Below are 21,006 nucleotides of genomic sequence, written 5' to 3'. Positions count from 1 at the left end.
ATTTAATAACTATCATAATGAAAGAATAATTCTTAAAATCCCTAATATCTACATATATGCTTTCTTTGGATAACTTGTGGGAACAGATGATCAACTATCCCATCTCTCCCAGGACTGAGGAGTTTTCAGGAATGGTGGGCTTTTAGTGCTAAAACCAAAGTCCTATATAATGGGGAGAGTTGATCAGCCTTTCTGAGTTTTAGGATTTGTGGGGTTTTGTCCTATTCTGCCACTTACTAGCAAGATGATCTTAGGAAGAACAGTGTCCCTCTCTTAAGTCTTTCCCAATGTCAATTTTTATTTGGTGTCAGTTTTATTATTTGTTAAGCCATGTAACTAATGCTCTTGGTCAAAATGAATATTAAACCAAGATGTAGTTAAGAATCGCACCCGCTAAAAAAAAGAGGAGAAAAAAAAAAAAAAAAAAGGACACGGTTGTGGTCTGGTTCGAAACAACTACTTTTCTTTTCTTGTTTTGTTTTTGTTTTTGTTTCCGGGACTGAACCCAGGGCCTTGTGTACTCAGTTACATCCCAGTGCTTTTTAAATTTTGAGATATGGTTTTGCTAAGTTACGAAGGCAGGCCTTCACTTACAATCTTCCTGCCTCAGAGTGGCTGGTATTTCAGAAGTGTGCCAATGTACCCAGCTGCAGTTTTTTGATCTATTTTTTTCAATATACCTATGAAAGTTGATCTATTAACTAGTTCATCATATAACATGTGATATTCTTCCTAATCTAATCCTAAACATCTTATAAACTCACTTTCCTATATGAGCACTTTATACAAAATTCATTAGCTTATATTTTTAATTGCCTGATTTTTTGTTGTTGTTGTTTAATAGTGTGTGTGTTTATATACTTTTCTCTACGTCATTCTTTCAATTTTGAAATCATTAAGGTTTTAATTTCCTAAATGTTTGATGTAGCAATTGCTAGGGATATTAAGGATAAACTTTACTAGAAAACAAATGAAAAAAATCCAATATTACCTTTTAAATGTATCAAAAACACCTGAATCATCAAAATTAATGGCATCAGGGTGTCCAGGAGGTAGACATACATCGCCAATATGAATTTCACAACATGGAATGCCATGCTGTACCACAGTCAAGCTTGGATAAAATGATGACCAACCTAAAGTTAAACAAGAGTTGCATAAAGAATGAGAACTGACAGAAAGAACCTAAAGTATGTTATAAGATATATTTCTATATCTTAAAAATAAATTTACTATTTAAAATCGCAAAAGATATCATCGCAATAAAGCAAATACTTTCAGCAATGTAAAAGCCCTCGATGCTAATTTAATTCAGCATTTTATTTATATAAAGATCTCTATCAATTATCCCTTCTATTCAGTCTACAAGACTGTAAATGATAAATGGTGATGAGACCATGAAATAGTCCATGAATTATTAAAGTATGCTTAACGTGGTGTAATTGTAATAAGGCTCTTAAGAGTGACTCAGGTTTATAGCATATTTGTAGCTCTAAACCAAAATTGTGGTTATCAAATACTCCATTCTCCAAACTATACTAAAATTGTTATTTTTAAGCTTCATGAATCTGAAATTTCCGATATTCACAGAAAGTAAGAGTTCTGCCCAATTATTGCTAAGATACTTAAGCACTATTAAGTACTATTAGAAGAATTTCCTATAGTAGTTTAGTTTGGAATAAATTTTCTCTTCAGTTTGTTTTTTTAATCATCAAAGCCATAAGATAATATTAAGAAGCATTCTTTAAACTACACATTTGGGCTAGGGTTGGGGCTCAATGGTAGAGCTCTTGCCTAGCATGTGTGAGGCACTGAGTTCGATTCTCAGCACCACATATAAATAAATGAAAAAAATAAAGGTACATCATTATCTTAAAAAAAAAAAAAAGTCACTACAAATTCAAATGAAGCCCTACCTTTATTTTTAACATAGAAAGGGTGGTCCAGTTTACACTCTACAGTAAGTAAGCCATCTTCTACTGTACCAGGATCAAAAGTCAACTTCAGTACAGACTCACCAAATGATACACTTTCTTCATGTGATAACAACTTTAGACCATCAGAACCATAACCCTGAAAACATATGCATAGAGTGAATGAATTGGAAATGCTCAACACACAGTGATGTTTCCATTATGTATGTAAGACTTCGTGGAAAAGGTAAAAAGAGCTTTTGACTGAGCAGTGAAGAAAGACACATATGTGAGTAAAACATAGAAGGTAGCATGGAATAAGCATTTTTAACTCATGTATAAATAATGCTGGTGGAGTTTAGTAAAGGAAGATATTGATTCCAAGAGAGAATAGAAAAAGGTTCTAATTCTACTAGAACTAAGATTTAAAAGATAATGGGCTGGGAATGTGGCTCAAGCGGTAGCGCACTCGCCTGGCATGCATGCGGCCCAGGTTCGATCCTCAGCACCACATACAAAGATGTTGTGTCCGCCGAAAACTAAAAAATAAATATTAAAATTCTCTCTCTCTTTCAAAAAATAGATGAATGAAATGTAGGTAAAAGGGCATGCCTTGTACCAGGAACAGTTGCATTTAGCAACTTCTTTGAGGAGTGCTAAGTATTTGCTAAAAATACAGTGAAGTCCAGATTTGGGGCAAATGTGACTGAAAAGGAGAGGTCAATTAGCAGAGGGATCTTAAAGACAGTCAAGTGCTTAAACTTTTCATTTATAAGGTACTGGGAAGTCAATGGAAGTATTTTATTAATATGACTCTGTGTGTGTGTGTGTGTGTGTGTGTGTGTGTGTGTGTATTTATTTTAGTTATACGTGGACACAACATCTTTATTTTTTTAAATTTATTTTTAGGTGGTACTGAGGATTGAACCCAGTGTCTCACATGTGCATGGCAAGCACTCTGCCACTGAGCCACAACCCCAGCCAAAGACTGTAAATTTAAAGATGAAAGTGACTATAAAATACAAAGGATATGCTCATATTCAATTGTTTGAGGATACAATGAGAGATACACATGACAGTCCTGAACTGTCAAGTGCACTGGTAACAGAAACAGACTAAACTTCAATTTAATGAATATTTGTTGAGCATTTAGTACACTCCAGGTGGTGGGCCCTGAAAATACAAACATTAACAAGACACAGAAAATTCACAGAAAAATAAATACACTGATAGCTAGATTATAGTACCCAATCACTATTACAACAGGGCATGAACAAAGTAATGAACTGACAGAGAATGACTATTGAAAATCTTTATGGAAACAGAATCAACTGAGTACAAAGGGAGAACAGGGAACAGTAAAAGACAATTTCATGATTTTGAATATGATCTTCAAGAAGATAATAACTTTTTTTTAAAAAGGAGGAAAGTAAGCCAGAAAGGTGAAGAACAAGGTATGTTATGGTCATACTAAGCTGAGTTTGAAGAAATAAATGCTGTTCATGTAGAGATGTCTTAACATGTAGTTGGAAATGTATAGCTATAGGTTTGGGACATATTTGTAAATAATCAAATTTTATAATCTTCTCTTACTAGAGCTACATGATACTTTAAAAATAGTCCAATTCCATTTTACAGATCAGAAAGCCAAGGCCCAGAGGGATTAAACCATATGCTTAAGCTCAGTCACAAAGTTTCTAGAAGAGCTAGAGAGAAGGCCCAGGTTCCCTGATGCCAAGTCCACAGTGTTTTCCACTGCATATATGGAGGTGCTGCTGACATATAATCAACAAACAGTGGTGAAGAGGAACAGAGCCTTGTATTAGGTACACTTGCCACTATAGGCAGACAGGCAGTAGTCAGAAAGACTGAGAACTATGGCAGTGTTATGCTACTTAAATCACAGGAAAACAATGTCAGGAATTAACCTGGTGTGTCAACTGTTGCAGAATAAGCAAAAGTTTCTACTCCTAGAAATTAAAATAAAACCAGTAAAACTCAAAGACAATTTTAGTAGGGTAGTAGAAACCACACTCACAATACTATGTACTTTATTAGAAGGAAGAGTAACAGCAAAATGGGAACAACAAAGGCAGCCAAGTTGAGACTATTTTTCTGCTAGTTTTCTAAGTTGAATGGTTGAGACCACTCAACAGCAAAAGAAAACAGAATCAAAAAAGGAAATTTTAAACAAGCACATTTCACATCCCTATTTTCTTTGCCTACAGTGAAGACAGAAAAATTTAAAGATTTCAAAGTAAAAGGAGTCAACAGATATTTACCCTAATGTTGATCACTACTGCTTTTTGCTTTCAATTTAGAAAATGATAGTATTTTATGGACTCATTTAAAAAGTAACAAAATAATCAATTGTTAATTACCTATAGAGGAATTAACCACTTTGTAATCTAAGACAAAGCTTTGATTAGTTTATTTATTATTTATTTTTAATGCCAGGTTAGTTTGCCCCAATGTAAAATATACAAAGTATAAAAAAGTGCTAAGATATATACTCTTCATCCTATTTTGAGAAAGTATAATTAATTTAGGTAAGTCTAAAGTCATCACTACTGTCCATCAAGCTAGCAACAATTTATGGTCATAAAACCTCTACCTAAAATATAAGATGCCACTGAAACATAAATAGAAATATTTGAAAGATCAAAAATTTGTAAACAATTTTAAATCAACCTTATGAGTGCCCATTTGGAGTTCCTCCTCATTATCACAGCCTTCAGCTCTAGCAAAATCTTCAACATCTTGCCATTCCTTATTGCTTCCCTTATGAAAGCACAGTCGTGTGCCTAAAGTTTAATTAGAAAACAAATATTAGACATGTGATTAGTGAGGCACAAGTAAGCTGTAAAAACTGACACATTTCTTTACCTTTCAAAAAACAGTGCCAAACAGTTGAAGGCCAGGAATTGCACCATCCCAAATCATCATCATCTGACAGGGAGGACATACAGAAGATGCCAGATTCTGACTCACTATTTGCCTATGGAGAAAAATATTATAAACTTGTTTATTTTTGTTTTTCTAATATATCTTTTTTTTTTTTGGTACTGGGGATTGAACCCAGGGCCTTATTATGCAAGGCAAGCATTCTAACAACTGAGCTATATCCCCATTCCTCTAATATATCTTTTAATACCCATTTTCCTCCCAAACTTCCAAATAACTTCATCATTCTACACTAAGGGGGGAAACACTTTCAAAAACTGAAGTTTCTGTACCTTTTGGTTTAATGTGCATTCCCATATGTAACACACTTTCCTATCTGTAGAGCTATATATAAAATCCAATCCATTTCACTAATAGAACAATGAAACAATATTTCCCATCTATACAGTCTTCAAAAGAATTTCTTAAATGTTTTGTTAATGTATTTCAACTATTTGAATAAATTTAATAAAAGTTTAACCTCATGAATAGACTCACCCTTTCATGTCTTACTGGTGTTTCCTCCTTCCAGTGATGGTGAGGGAAGGCTGGCTCACTCTTTGAAGAAGAGGACATTGGTGGAGGTCGTGCATAGGAATGTAAACTTTTGCTTGTTGCTATGATGTGTACAGGAGATGATCTAAAACAAAGCAGCAAGTTTTACTATAAACCAGTTTCTTAAAGTAGATCCTTCTTTTTGATGAAAAGAACATCGCATTCTAAGTGCTGATTACATTTAAGATAACTATGCTAACATCAATAAAGAGCAAGATGTTATTTATAAAAATGTTATTGCTTAACTTCTTACCCAAACCCACTTCACATAGCAGATTTAACAATTTTTATTTACTTATTTTTTGCAGTGCTAGGGATTGAACCCAAGACCTCACACACTCTAGGGAAGCACTCTATTACTGAGCTATAACCCCAGGCCTTAACAGTAAATTTTAAATTACCACTGTTTCATTTATTTATCCCATTCATTTTTATCTCAATACAAATAAATGTGTGTATTTTTATTCATAAATGATAATACCCCATTGCAGCTTCCCATTCATTTCCTTTTACTTTCATGTACTCAATAAATCTCAATATGTTTACAGCATCTTAAGCTTAACATGAGCAACACTCAACTGCTTATCTAGCAACCATTTTATCATTGGGCAGACACTACAAACTGCCTTAAGCAAAAATGCTTAGACTTATCATAGCAGAAAGCAGTCTACTTGCTATTCCTTGCAACTGGACACTACATTATATTTTTTAATATAAACCTGTTGAAAAGCAACTATACATTATAAGGTCTAGTTATTTCTCTCCTAGGACCACCTTTAAAAAACCTGACCCCTTCTCATCAAGTCTCTTTACCAGGCAGTTCTCCCTTTAAAGAAGCTTCCAAGAATATACTTTCACAAACAGACCCAATTTTAATGAGAGAGTGACAGTAAGAAACAAACCTACAAGAAATTAGAGTCATATGTAAACACTGAGAAGTTTGAAAAGAAGTAGAGCAGAAATGCCAAATAAGAATGTAGTCCTTGGGGCTGAGATTGTATCTCAGTGGTGGCGTGCTTGTCTAGCACCTGTGAGGCACTGGTTTAGATCCTCGGCACCACATATAAATAAATAAAATAATGGTATTGTGTCCACCTATAACTAAAAGTTATTTTTAAAAATGCAGTCCTTAAAAGAAATTTTATTAGCCCCTCAGTTTTCATTTTATCCCCATTAATATTATTATTTCTATCTATGTAAAAATGTTCTTTTAAAGAGAAACTATGAAACTACATTTTGTTTTCATGTTTATATCACTCCTTAAATTAAAAAGCCCCTAAAGTTTCCATGAATTTTAGCATACTCTCCAATCACTTTTAGACTGCAAGAAACATGCTAACATCTGCCCACCTTCTTTATTACACATTTAGATATGCATGAAGTATTTGAGAATGGCCAAATGGCTTTAAATTCTTTTTGTTCATCCTTGACTTCATGAATAATAGATTTTTTTCAGTTCTTCTATTTAACAATTTAAAACAGAAATTGTGATATTCTAAAAAAGGTATGGGGAGAGTACTGGGGTTGTAGCTGACTGGTAGAGCACTTGTTTAGAATGTTTAAGGCCCTGGGTTCAATCCCTAGCACCATCAAAAATGGAATAATAAAATATAATGTATGGAGCATAAATATTCTATCAGTATACTCTAAATTTTTTACTAACAGTAATGTAAATCTGGGCATTTCTCTATTATAAACTGCCTAACTTAATCCATGTGTTTTTAGAGATAAATAATGAAATGTTATCCATTTAGGTCTCCTGAGGAATGATAGTGGGAAGCTTTCATAATTTCACAGTACAGCAACACATTTTCTTCAACACTGGTCTAGATATATAAAACAGTAATTTTATCAAGAGAAGTCCATTTTTTTTAATATTAAAATGATCTGGGAGGGGGTTTCTGGGGATTGAACCCAGGAGCACTATACTACTGAACTACAACTCCAGCCCTTTTTATGTTTTTATTTTGAAACAGGGTCTCACTCAGTTGCTTAGGGCCTCATTAAGTTGCTGAAGCTGGCCTCAAACTTGTAATCTTCCTCCCTCAGCCACCCAAGTTACTGGGATTACAGCATGCAATCAGCAAAAGGACAGGTAAGACTACATAGATTGAAAAAAATAAACCTAGACCAAAAGGAGCCAAATTCAAAGTTTATAAATACTTACAATACAATGCTCATTCTAACTATGGTTCTTCAGACAAATTAATTTCTATCTTTGATCATGAAATGTATAGTAATAGTATTTCTCAGTCTAATATATTTTTGATAACTTTTTGATGACATTTACCAAATTTTTAAACTTTTTTCATAGCACCTTGATCCAGTTCTTAAACATATGAAATCATGATATTGAGTGAACTAAGTCTTTGATCATTATGAAAAAAAGAGCTTATTTCTAATGACTTTATTTAAATTTTAGTTTATGTTAAACATCCACAAGATAGTTAATTTAAAATTTTAATTTAAAATGTTCTTATAACATAGCTTTTTAGAATTATAGAAGTTTTAAATGAAAATACAATAAATGCTCCTACCTGTTATAAAATGAGCACTGCATAAGTGGACTTTGTGGACTTGTGGCAATATTTGCTAATTCTGTTAGCCAATCCACCTCATTTTCACCGTAAGTATTTTCCGATATGTCTGAGGTATTCTGGTTCCAAGATGGTCTTGGATATTCTTGATGAGAAACATCTGAATTTAGCTGGTATATGGCAGATTGGGTAGAATCACTTTGAACAGCCTGAAGTTCAGGAAGATCATCTGCAAATACACACATTCAATATTTCAAAAAGCAAATTAATAATACAATGAATAATATTAATATTTCAGCTAAAAGTCATCAAATTTAGCTAATTCATTTTATGAGGAAAATCATAAATTCAAAATTAAACTCAATTTATTTTCTTGAACAAATTATTTTTTAAAAATGACATTTTGCTATTTAAGGGTTAATAGAATCTGATCAAGAAGTAAACTCAACAAATGTGATGTGAAAATGGTTCATCACCTAAACCATGTAATTACCACAGTGTTTTCACACTAACAACAGGGCTCACGCTGTGCTTTCTGCTCTTCCTCCCATTTTTTTTTTTTGTACCTTACCTGGAAGTAATCTATACACAAAGACTTTTTTTTAACATTAAAAAGTTACTGAGGAAAAACACATCTTATGTGTGTATATATATGTAGTTATTACTTACACACTGATTGACTTGCAATACAGATAATTGCAACATTGAAAACAACAATTTCCAAAGATGAGAATGTAGATCGTATTTATTTTTCAGTGCTGCTTACACAAATCTGTGTTAAAGCTTTAAAATGTAGCTGAGGATTGAAACCAGGGCATCACACATGCTACATAGGCAAGTGCTCTACTACTGAGTTACATCCCTAGCCCCAAAAGTATTTCTTTTCATTAAGAAAATCTGAACTCAGTAATACTTTCTGGCTATTTTTTTTCTATAAATATATTCCCCAAAAGCGTATCATGATAAACTTTGTACTCTCCAAAAGAAAAAAATAGCACTACTACCCAAATAACACTACAAAGAACAATTGAGTTTGGAAAAGAAAAAAAAAAAAAGAATTCAAGAAGGAAAAAAAAAAGGAGATGGAAAAAGAAAGATCATCTGACAGGCCTTAAACAAACAAACAAACAAAAAACAGCCTTCTCTAGTAAACACATCTAAACTGAAAACTATATAATCTATTGGGTCTCTCAAACATAAGAAAACTCTTCAAGTTGTCTTAAATGTCATCCGAAAAAGCAGGTATAGTTTCTATTCAAGTAAATATTTCAGAATATCTTACAAAACTCAAATTGCTTAATTAAAATTAGTAATTCAGTGTATCAATACTTGAAACTGACTAGAAGTTAATACCGTTTCATGAAGCAGCCAAGGAGTTCTAAAACATCACATCAATTTAAGATAATTTCACCTCCAAATTCTCACTCTGGTATAGCTACTTCCCTCCCGTCATTGCCAACACCCTTTGACCATCATTTCTTTATTATAAAGGCTTCCTTTCTGTCTTTCAAGTACACGAAATTAACTACTTTTTGAAGTCATGGATGGTAGGGCTAAGTTTTTGAATCCCTGAGCCTGATTTCCTCCTGAAACCTAAAACAAGATAGTGCTCCTTGTACAACAGGAACTATTACTCAATGATATTCAGGTTCTGAATATCCTTGGCATTCAAACAGGTCCCAAGACCTTCAAGATCTCCAAATTCCCAAACATTACTATAGTATATAATCTCTTCCTTTTATTTCAGCATTTGTAAAATAAGGACAGTCCTCCTCTTCAGAATTGTTAATGAACATTAAAGGCAACTACATATTAAATGGAGACAAAGCAGAATTGAAAAGCTGGGCTGCAAGCCAAGGGCACTCATTTTCTCCTGAACACCAGCCTCAAGGCAATACAATTCAAATCACCCCTCAACAAATCTACACAATTCTACAGGTCACATATTTCCAGAGTAACTCAGCAAGAATGATCACTTTAAGGTACAAGGGTACACAGTCATTTCCCTATTATACCAACAAATCAGCCCTGAAAAGCTCACTGGGAGGATGTTTCAAAATTGACATCTTTAAAAAAAAAAAAAAAAGACTATTTCTAAGGTATTTAGTAGTCTAATCTTTATACACAAAACATTCAGTTTAATAACTTAAATGAGTCTATGATAACTATAAATAGCTCAGTCACTTTGATTTTTAAGTAATATTTTAAAAGCAAGAATCAAAAATGTTGTGTATTCCTAATACACAAAAATAAACTTTTTTAGCCAGTGAAGGTTAAGCAGAGAAGCTGACTAAATGTGAAAATTAATTTGAATCTTAGTAAAATTCCTAGATAATTTTAATTTTAAATTTTGTTTACCAAGCTCCATGTGCTCATCACAAGAGTTATAGCCAGGTGAAGATGGCAAATTCTCATTACACTGTAGCAACTCCAATGAGTCATTCATTCCTGAAGCTCTCTTGTCCATCACCAGCAGGAGTTTCTGTACTGCATTAGGCATCTGATTTGTCTTCACTTCCCACACCATGTTACGGTGCTCCGACTTAAAAATAATAAAGAGGAAAAAATTATCAAGTTATGTGATTTGATTATCACATAAGTATAAGATCAAAGACACATCACTATGTTACATTTTTAACTTAAATCACATATTGCCATTTATACCTTCCTCAATTCCTCTGGACCATGACAAATCCCTGTCTTGGCCTACAGCTGTGTATTCTGTACTAAATTACACCTAATTACTAAAGGATTAACATCTTGAATTAACCTTTTAGTTTTAAATAATAGCTATTATACATATTTATTTCTTCAAGCTTGTAACTCTTTCAGATGCAAATATTAAGACTAATGAAACTTCTTTTTCCATATGTATCTTCAAATTCAAAAGAAAATTAAACTCTCCTCAGTTAAATAAAAAATAAAGACTAGATGACTATTCTGATTTTTTTCTTTTTTTTAAAGACTATTCCATTCTATTTATCAACTGTGTTCAATATTTTGTTTCCTCATATTCTGAAAGTGAACTTTAACACACTTAAAGATAATTATAATCTCTAAAAAGTTTCTTTAAATGGCCATGCTACACGTATCATATTTTTAAAGAGAATCTGGGATCTAGCCATAATAAAAAGATACCTTTGATTCAGAATAGGCTGGTACTTCTAGAAAGATGAATAATAATCATAGTGAATTTGGCTAAACCACCAGTAAAACTACCTTCAAATCAAGCCTACAACTTATGGCAAAGAAGAGAATAATATAGGCTAATACCCTTAAATTCTGAGCAAAGTCCATTCAATGTCTTATGAAAGGAGAATGTGGTTAATACCCTTTACACTGGTCTCTGGACAATAATCAATTAGCTAATACTTAGTATGAGTGATAACAGCAAGAAGACTTCTTGATTCCTCAGGCTATCCTCCAAATTTCATTAAAAAAAATTCAAATAGGTTAATAAGAAATACACAATGGACTGGGGTATAGCTTGATGGCATAGTATTTGCCTATGATGTATAAGACCAACCTCTTCCCCTGGGTCACAAAAAATCCTTACTTTTTCAACAATACATAGCTTTTTCTCAAAACAAAACAATAAAATATACTGCTCTTGAAAGCTATTAACAGTTAAAAATCAACTATGCTAGTCCAGTCTGATCAAAAATACAAAGATCTTCAATACTTAGTATTTATACCATAGCTTTCTAAACCATGATGTAATCACTGAGCTCTTTTTCTACCAAAAGCGTTTTCATGATTGTGTTGATTATGAAATGTTTCCCAACTATAAAATATACAATATCACTGTAAAAATCTGGAAAAAAAAGAAAGAAATATAATGATAACTTCTAACCCCATCAAACAGATTTAGATACTAACATTTTGGTGTATTAAAATCTAATCTCTTTATCATGCACACATACTCACACTTACTTTTTCATACTTCATATCAGAGTTGATAACTTTTCTTAAGATATGTTCATAAACTTTTTCCTATGTCATATGGAAGAATCTAGAAGTTAAATAGTATACCTAGTGAGGATACACCCAAAATTCACTTATCCCTCCCATAGCTGTTACTCCCAATTTTCTCATTCTTCTAAACAATACTTTATTATAATGAAAAAGTATTTACTTACAGTATAGGATTGTTTTAGATTCCTAGATAAAAATTAATAAGTGGATGGTGATCAAACATCTTAATCTTCTCTTTTTTAAAGATGCTATTTTTATAATCATTTTATTTCATTTTGATTATCATGTAATAGTTGTATATATTAAAGGTTTTCAGTATATTAGTATGGTATTTCCATACATGCAACAAAGTGTTCAATTATAACTTCTCTTTATTTAACTTTCCTGAACCACATATAGCCTGCCCACTCTTTGATTATTACTATTGCATATTTGGGTTGGCATTTTTTAGCTTCCACATATAGAAAGAACTTGTGGTACTTGTCTTAGTATTCTGGCGTATTTTGCAACATAATGTCCTCCAGATCCATCCATTTGCTGCCAATGATGGAATTTCATTCTTTATGGCTGAATATTATTCCACTGTGTGTATGTATGTGTGTACACACACACACACACCACATTTTCTTTATCCACCAAACAGTTGATGGACTTAGGCTGATCATTTATGTTAGATATCATGGACAGTGCCACAATAAACATGTGCATGCATGTATCTCTAACATATATATCTCTAAACTGAATATTGCCTTATGTTGTTTCTAACATTCTATTTTGTATGCTTTTTGCCTGTACCCCTCAAAAATGACCCTTATCCGGAACATGGGAGGAATAGATGAATTCTAGGTAGGGCAGGGGGGTGGGAGGGAAAGGGAGGGGACAGAGGATTAGCAAGGATGGTGGAATGTGATAGACATCATTATCCAAAGTACATGTATGAAGACACAAATGGTGTCAACATACTTTATATACAACCAGAGAGATGAAAAATTGTGTGGTATATGTGTAATAAGAATTACAATGCATTCCGCTGTCATTTTTTTAAATCAATTTTAAAAAATGACCCTTATCCTCAGATTATAGAGTACTATTATACTATGGTTTTTGTTTGTTTTCCTTTCATACTACAGATTTTTTAAAATTATTTATTTATTTTTAGTCATACATGACAGCAGAATGAATTTTGACATATAATACATATATGGAATGTACATACATCATATTGTCAATTCTGTTCTGCTGCCCTTCCTATCCTCCTTACTCCTCCCCTCCTCTCTCTATCCAATCTAATGTAACACACTTTTTCTTCTTTTTCTCATTACAACATCATATATGTATTCTGTATAACAATGAGGTTCTCCTTCCATCCTCCGTGCAACTCCCCTTCTCCCTCTTTTTCTCTCCCACTTCTCTTCCCTATTTAGTGGTAGTCTTCTTCTCATGCGCTTCTTCCCTATACCATTTTGAGTCACCGCCCTTATATCAGAGAAGACATTCCGCATTTGTTTTTTAGGGATTGGCTAACTTCACTTAGCATAATCTGCTCTAATGCCATCCATTTCCCTGCAAATGCCATGATCTTGTTATTTTTTAGTGCTGAGTAATATTCCATTGTGTATAAATGCCACATTTTTTTAATCCATTCATCTATTGAAGGGCATCTAGCTTGGTTCCACATTCTAGCTATTGTGAATTGTGCTGCTATAAACATTGATGTGGCTGTGTCCCTGTAGTATGCTCTTTTTAGGTCTTTTGGGTATAGCCCAAGAAGGGGAATTGCTGGGTCAAATGGTGGTTCCATTCTCAGCTTTCCAAGGAATCTCTATACTGCTTTCCAAATTGGCTGCACCAATTTGCAGGTCCCACCAGCAATGTATGAGTGTACCCCCACCCCCTCCATCCTCGCCAGCACTTATTGTTGTTTGACTTTATAATGGCTGCCATTCTTATTGGAGTGAGATGGTATCTTAGAGTAGTTTTAATTTGCATTTCTCTGATTGCTTGAGATGGTGAGCATTTTTTCATGTATTTGTTGATTGATTGTATATCCTCTTCTGAGAAGTTTCTGTTCAAGTCCTTGGCCCATTTGTTGATCGGGTTATTTGCTTTTTTGTTTAACTTTTTGAGTTCTTTGTATACTCTAGAGATTAGAGCTCTATCTGATGGTTGAGGGGTAAAAATTTGTTCCCAGGATGTAGGCTCCCTATTCACCTCACATATTATATCTCTTGCTGTCTTACTACAGATTCTTTTTTTTTTTAATTTTTTTTTTAAAGAGAGAGTGAGAGAGGAGAGAGAGAAAGAGAGAGAATTTTTAATATTTTATTTTTTAGTTCTCGGGGGACACAACATCTTTGTTGGTATGTGGTGCTGAGGATCGAACCCGGGTCGCACGCATACCAGGCGAGCGCGCTACCGCTTGAGCCACATCCCCAGCCCTTACTACACATTCTTAATGTGGTAAATACAACAGCATTTGAAATGGATAACAGTAAACAACCAGATAGCTATTCAGTTTCAGCTGCTTCTTTCCTGGGAAATATGACAAGTCATCCAACATATCTCAGTACCAATCGTGTATTATGCCATTACTTCAAGCAAATAACAGTTTGTCTATCTAAAAGATGTCTAAGGCATTTAAAAGGTTAATATATAGGCATAAAAAAGAATTCATTTTTCCTAAATACAAAAGGTTATTACAATGTACTGATTAATCAGTCTTAATGTACAGTTATAGCAAACCTACTGAGGTACAGTAATTTCCTACAAAATGGATGGTTAAAAGAAACGGGATTTTTCAAGTTTCAAATCATATTTCTGAGTCTCCACCTAATCTTTAAATTAAAAAAAAATTGAGTGAATTAAGTTTAACCAGTGATTCTCAATTCAACTCTTGTGGCATAAAGAATCATGCATGCTTTAAACAAATGATACCCAAACCCAATCCCCAGAGGAAATGATTTGTTCTGAGGTCCAACACTGTGCACTGGTTTTCATTTGTTTGCTTTCAAAGGAATTCCAAGCATAGTGTGTTAATAACTACTGGGCTAAAAATAATTGCTAATTTTTTTCATTAAGAAAAATGTCCATTTATTTAATACATACCATGTATATGGCATATTAATTGTAACGTTAGATCTCAATGGTAATAAATGAAGACTCTCAAGGAATCTATACATTCATGAAAAAATCCAAGTAAATGACCCCGTTTCTACAGAGCAGGGTGGTTTCCCAGTGAGAACAAAACTACAATAGAAAGCTCAAACAGCTGGCCAGTACTGGGTAAGACCAGAAATATGCAGAATCTAGCATCACCAGAAAGTGGGATGGCCTTGTGTGTTATGTGGTCATAGATACTAAGCTCATAGGTTATTATGTGGAAAGGTAGACTAAGATGTGAATCTCTGATCTTAGTTTAGGAAAAATGAATTTTCTTTTTTCCTTCTTTTTTACCTCTAAGACAAGAGTAAGGACTCTGAAATCAGGCTGAGTTTATGTACCAGATTTTCCACTTACGTTCCCCTTAATTATTTAAGATCTTCGTGCCTTTTTGTAAAAAACATTATTATACATTATTATAAAACTCAGTAAGAAGGTAAAATGCTGAGAAACACCCAACACAAAGCAAACGTAATGTGGCTAGTATTGTCATCAATTATGAGACAATGGGGAATCACTAAAGATTTTGATAGGGTTTTGACATGATCATGATCAGTACTATACTTGAAACACTCTTTTTGGAATCTATGCAAAATCATACTAAAACACTACATGAATATGTAGAAACATATTCATATATTTAAAGTAGGGTGCAGTTAAGAAAAAGAAATTCACTCACATTCTTAATTTCTATGTAAGTCACCTGCCTCCAGCTTCTTTTGCAAGAATTCTCATAAAAGAAAAGGTAATTGGTAGTATCAATGCAGATTCCTTATTTAGTAACTCCTAAGAGAGGAACTAGTCATTCTGTGCGAGTTCTTTTAGCAACTAATATTAACAGTTGAGATAGCACATAGATAACTCTTTGCATAGAAATCTATCCAACATCTTAAACATACAGGACATAATTAAACCTATCTTGACTAAAAAACCTTCTGAACAACTGTACCATGCTTTATATATATATAGATTTGAGCTGTGTAAGTCAACCCCAAATGAAATCTTAAAGTTTAAAATTTTCCCATTTTTTTCAACCTTTGTTATGAAATTCAGAGGCTGTACCACATCTCTCTCTCTCTCTCTCTTCAGTTATCCTTTATGTATAAACAGTACTGTTCCTGGGGTTCACAAAATAGATGCAATCTGTCTTGTCTTCCCCCCTCCCTCTCCAGAACTCTTCCCAGCTAGATTTTTTTTTTCTTCCCTAAAAGCAGGTCAGCCAATCATCATTTACAGTACACTAACATCTCCTTTTAACTTTATCATTTCTTCAACACCTTGTCTTAGTTATCTACGACCATCCCAACACTCTGAATGAAGTTTGAAAAAAAGCATTAATTTCAAAACACAACTACCTATAAATAACAAAAGGGTTAAAATACTTATTGAACTTAAGTTCTATGTATTTGCACTTCTCCCTGCTCAAGGTAATCAAAATTTGGCCATCAGCTGAAGTTTTGCTACTACAGACCTACTATACCCTAAAAGAAAGCCTAGACTTAAAGACAGAAGACTTGAATTTCACTCTTGCTGGCTGTGGACCTGGGGCAGGTAACTTAACCTTAGCCTCACAGTACCTCTACTTATCTCACAAGGGTATTGGAGAATTAAATAAAATACATGAAAACAAAATATAAACCCCATATACAAATGTAAGTTGTCTCACTTTTCTCTGTCAAACTATTTTTTCCTGTCAAACTATTCTGGGGAAAGAAAACAAGGACTCTGACTTGGGAAAAGAATATGGAAAGAGTTCTTATTCAAAAATACTCCCCACCATACATCACACTAACTAGACATTCATTTTGAAAAACAGTTGCTCTTTCAAATATCTCCTGGTAGAGCTAACCCTATTGTTTATTTATGATTTTGTATTCTGCTTTGGGATTAAAAGATTCAACAGAACTTGCCTTGTATTTTACTTAACTCTGTATGTGTCATTTCTTCACAAGATCAATGATTTTTAAAGGAAAGAATAAAATTCTCCTATAGTTGTTGTGCTTTGAAAGGTCATGTTCAATATTTCAAATTTTACTGGAGAGGGGATAGGGGCTGGGAGGCCCTATTGTTTTTGGTGTGCAAATTTTCAGAAGCAAATATCCACAGTCTTACAAAGGAGAGGAAGACTACAAACAGCTAAGTCAATGAATGAAGACGGGAAACAGGGGTTTACAAATGCCTACCTACCTATAGAATATTTCCACATAAGTATTTATGAATTATACTTTTAAAAAATTTATTTAAAATTCAAAACAGTTCTGTGAACAATATATTATTATGGAGGAAAAAAACAGGACTCTGACCATTGAATGGGACCATTTGCTTTTTGGAGAACCAAGGGAAAAAAGATAAAAGATATAGATCAACATAGGTTAGACTCCTGCTTCTGAAGTGCCTGTTCTTTCTGAATCCTTACTTTTTCATGATTATGTATGATCTTCTATATGTTCTCCTCTAATCCTGAAGACTTTCATACCAATTCTAGACTATTTGCTCAAATTATTTTGAAAGAGTGGGTGAAGAGAAGGTAATGTGCAATTACTATACATCTCTAATGTATAGTACCTCTGAATTAAGGTATTTAGAATGTATTACAAGATAAAATATGACACAGCAGACAAACTTACATAAACTATTCCAAATGCAACTTTCTAAACAAAAGCAGTTGGGTGGCCTTAAATACAATTCCTTAATATTTTCACTGAAACTTCACTTCTTTTACAGAACTATTTCTACAACTCGTCTGCCACTGTGTAAAAACAATAAAATCCCACAAATAGCAGGGTTGTTTCCTATACTATGGTAGAATAACACTTAACACCTTTATGGCCCTGAACATTTTAATTTCTATGCCTGAATTTTATTTGTAAAAGAACTAGTCCCTATCTAGACATCAGAATATTAAGTAGAAAAGATACTACATCCCACATCCTTGACTTGGCTGTACATTGCTCAATCTCATCTATACAAGTTATCAGTAGTTTTCACATCTATACAAGTTATCAGTGGTTTTCATGCTTATTCAACATGAAATGTTAATATTGATGAATGTACACAGAACTCATAATACCATTAAGCAGTCACAGGACTCTATAAAAAACTTGAAATCTAAAAATTCATATTATGTATACCTGTTTTCCTAACTTGTTATCCTATATATTTTCACATTACTAATACCTTGAGAAAAGCTTTTCTAAGCTACTGTCAATAACTTTTAATAAGTCAATTAATATAAGAATTATTTTTCTAATTTCGGTAGAAAATACTATTAAATTATGACTGAAAGCACAAAATAAAGGCATATCAAAATATGAAGGAATATTAATTGTCTTCAATAAACAAGAAAAATATGTCCATCTTCCTGAGTTTTGTAATGGGCATCAGTTTAAAATTTTTTGTAATTTCTTGTCATTTATTTTCCCATTTGAATAGTCCTTTTCTTAGTTAAGACACAAAAAATATTTGGTCTTGTCTCATTGGCATGGTAGTAACTTCTTTTTGATAAGGTATGCCTGACATTTTCATTTCAAACAGATAAAAGAAACCAGCTTGCAATTCACTGCAGAAGAACCTTCAGGGCACAGCAGTTTATTCATTCACGAAGTACATGTCATATGCTTTCTTTTAGAGGGCACTTGGATAGGGAGGAGAGTCCAAATAAGTTAAAATACAGTGAAGACAATAGGATGCTATCATGTTTGAATTCTGAAAGGTTCAAACCTTGATGCTGGTGGGTGAATGCATTCGGAGAACTTGGGTAAAAGTACCCTTTTAACTAATTTATGCAGGACCTGGAGAAACTAACAATGGGGAATGCTTTTCAAGTAAAAAGAAAAAAGCAATTTGGTTCATAAAATTAAGATGAAAACTATAAAGTGAAATAAAAATTTCCTTATATAAACTGGCTGTAGCTCAGTGGCAGGGCACTTTCCTAGCATGTGTGAGGCACTGGGTCCCGGTTCCATACAACTATAAATAAATAAATAAGTAAATAGCATTTTGTCTTATAATGGTTAAATTATACCTTCCTCAAAAGTATAAAGTAGCTCAAAAACATGAGCGGCTTTAATTCTTTTGAAAGTACTCAAATTTCTTTGAAACTTTATCAAATATTGCCAACCCAGCAAGAACTTAGTTTAACAGAAGAAACCAAACAGATCGTCCTAACACTCTTCTTAGCAAATAAACAATGGCGGAAAAAAAAAGACCAAAACATAAGTAGTTGGTATTAAAATTATTATTAGCTCTCAAAAGGCAATTTTAATTTCAAAACCACTGTGTTGAGTCATCGTTACTGTTATTTATTAGAAAATAAATACAAAGAACTTCGCCAGAATTGTTGGTAGGACTCCATAGCTTCTCAATAGGTAAAACTTCCTTTTTAAAAAGCCCCCTTCCGTTCTAGCGTCAGCGGCATCCTGAGTCAATAAACTTTGTGTACTGCCGTGCTGTCAGTACTTGTTCTGAAATGCACTCTAGCTGAAAAACTCCCTACGAAAGACATCCAGAGAACTTGGAGCACACAGCGGAGAGTAAAATCCCCTAGACAGCAAGCAGCGTTTAAAGCTACAAAAACCCGGCTGCTGACTCCGCCAGGATTCTTTCTTGTTTTGTTTTAATCTGCCTGCGGCAGCAGCATAAATTAAAAGGCGGAGTCTGGAATCGCCTGCCAAGCCTTCTCTCTGGGTCACAAGGAGCAGCGCCTCCCAGTTCACGCCAAGTCCACCCCCACCCTCTTTCGCCATTCATAGCGCTCTCCTCCCATCCCCCCATCATGTGATCGCAGCCTGGACGCCAAGCTTGTTTTTCCCCTCCGCTCAGCCCCACCGCGCAGGCGCCTCGGAGCCCATTCATTCGAACTGCGTAACAATGAGCCCCGGGGCCCAGCGGCTACCCTAGCTTCCCACCTCCGCCTGAACCCCTCTTGGCCCAGAACAAGACCGCACTTCACTAGGGTCCTCCACCCCGGTTCTGCCCCTCACTGGTGGCTAGCCTCCGACCCTCTGCCAACAAGAAGGGAGTTGAAATCAAACTTTTCCGGGGCAACCCAGGTGCCGCGCCGACCCCTTACCCCGCCCAGGCCCGCCCGTTCCCTGGGCCGGGCCTGACCACCCACCGCGAACGCGGCCCAGACCGCGGTTCTCGCCCAGCCTCTTCCTACCCTCCGCCCCGAGACCCCGAACGCCGGCGCCGCGAAGCCCAGGTGAGCTCGCGGAAAACGCCGGTCCGATAGACTCGTCGCGCGCGGGCAGTAGTCTGACAGTTAATTGCCCTCACCCTGGGGGCAGCCCTGGAGAAAGAGGAACCCGGACCCGAGGTCGCCAAGCCGCCCAATCCCCTCGGGCTCCTGCCCCTCCCTTCCCCACCCCCACCCCTTCGGAACAGAAAGACAACAAACCCGCCGCAGAGTGCGGGCAGCCTAGTCGCGGGCAGCTGTGGCGGCGACACCCCCACCAGAAGCTCGCGTACCCCCTCTCAGGCTGATGATGCCTTCTCCGACGCGCGTTACTGCTCCCGTCGTGGCTCTTACTCTTCAACCGAAACTTTCCTACTTACCAAACCCGTCGCCATTACCAAGTCTTTCAAGCTTCGTCTTCCCCCTCCCCTCAACCCCCGGGGGGTTGAGCCTTCGTGCAGCTCTTTCGCCCTCTAATTGGTCTACAAAACTGCCATTCTCTCTTTCCACTTTCCCATTGGGTGATACCGTGGTCCGTCTCGGAGGGCGGGCATGTATTGACTTTTGTGTTGTGTTTACTGGAGGAGATGGCCTGTCAATCACTGGAGTAAGCGCTTCGGATTGGATTATTGCCGAGACTCTGGGGACCTGGGCCAAACTTTGCCCCCGACATGGATTGTGGGTTCGTAGTTTCAGCCTCATTTGTTAGCTGAGAAAACTGAAGGCGGGGGGAACCGATTGGACTACA

The 21,006-nt window shown here is 35.1% G+C and overlaps 1 protein-coding gene and 1 long non-coding RNA gene across 5 annotated transcripts in view; one reads left to right on the top strand and one right to left on the bottom strand.

Annotated features, from left to right (window-relative positions):
* Hbp1 (HMG-box transcription factor 1) overlaps positions 1–20,766 on the bottom strand; it is a 31,050-nt gene extending 10,284 nt beyond the window's left edge. The window contains exons 1-9 of one of the 4 annotated variants that reach the window (XM_013356033.4): positions 20,552–20,682; positions 11,882–11,960; positions 10,307–10,490; positions 7,949–8,177; positions 5,355–5,496; positions 4,800–4,911; positions 4,605–4,717; positions 1,917–2,073; positions 992–1,136 (exon numbers count right to left, since the gene is read on the bottom strand). In XM_013356033.4, the coding sequence (XP_013211487.1) occupies positions 992–1,136; positions 1,917–2,073; positions 4,605–4,717; positions 4,800–4,911; positions 5,355–5,496; positions 7,949–8,177; positions 10,307–10,490; positions 11,882–11,896 (1,097 nt within the window). In that variant the 5' untranslated portion in view covers positions 11,897–11,960; positions 20,552–20,682. Of the gene's footprint in view, positions 1–991; positions 1,137–1,916; positions 2,074–4,604; positions 4,718–4,799; positions 4,912–5,354; positions 5,497–7,948; positions 8,178–10,306; positions 10,491–11,881; positions 11,961–20,551 lie in introns of all 4 variants that reach the window. The other 3 variants (XM_078040242.1, XM_005319454.4, XM_005319455.5) reach the window with 3 other exon arrangements.
* LOC144375414 (uncharacterized) lies at positions 7,252–17,090 on the top strand. Its single transcript, XR_013435237.1, has 2 exons — positions 7,252–7,506; positions 16,510–17,090. It is a non-coding gene; the product is annotated as an uncharacterized LOC144375414 (long non-coding RNA).
* Positions 20,767–21,006: the final 240 nt, after the last annotated feature.

This window comes from Ictidomys tridecemlineatus, chromosome 2 (assembly GCF_052094955.1).
Source record: "Ictidomys tridecemlineatus isolate mIctTri1 chromosome 2, mIctTri1.hap1, whole genome shotgun sequence".
NCBI classification, from domain to species: domain Eukaryota; kingdom Metazoa; phylum Chordata; class Mammalia; order Rodentia; family Sciuridae; genus Ictidomys; species Ictidomys tridecemlineatus.
The sequence above is the reverse complement of the archived record's forward strand: the minus strand, read 5'-3'. Positions and strand labels throughout refer to the sequence as shown.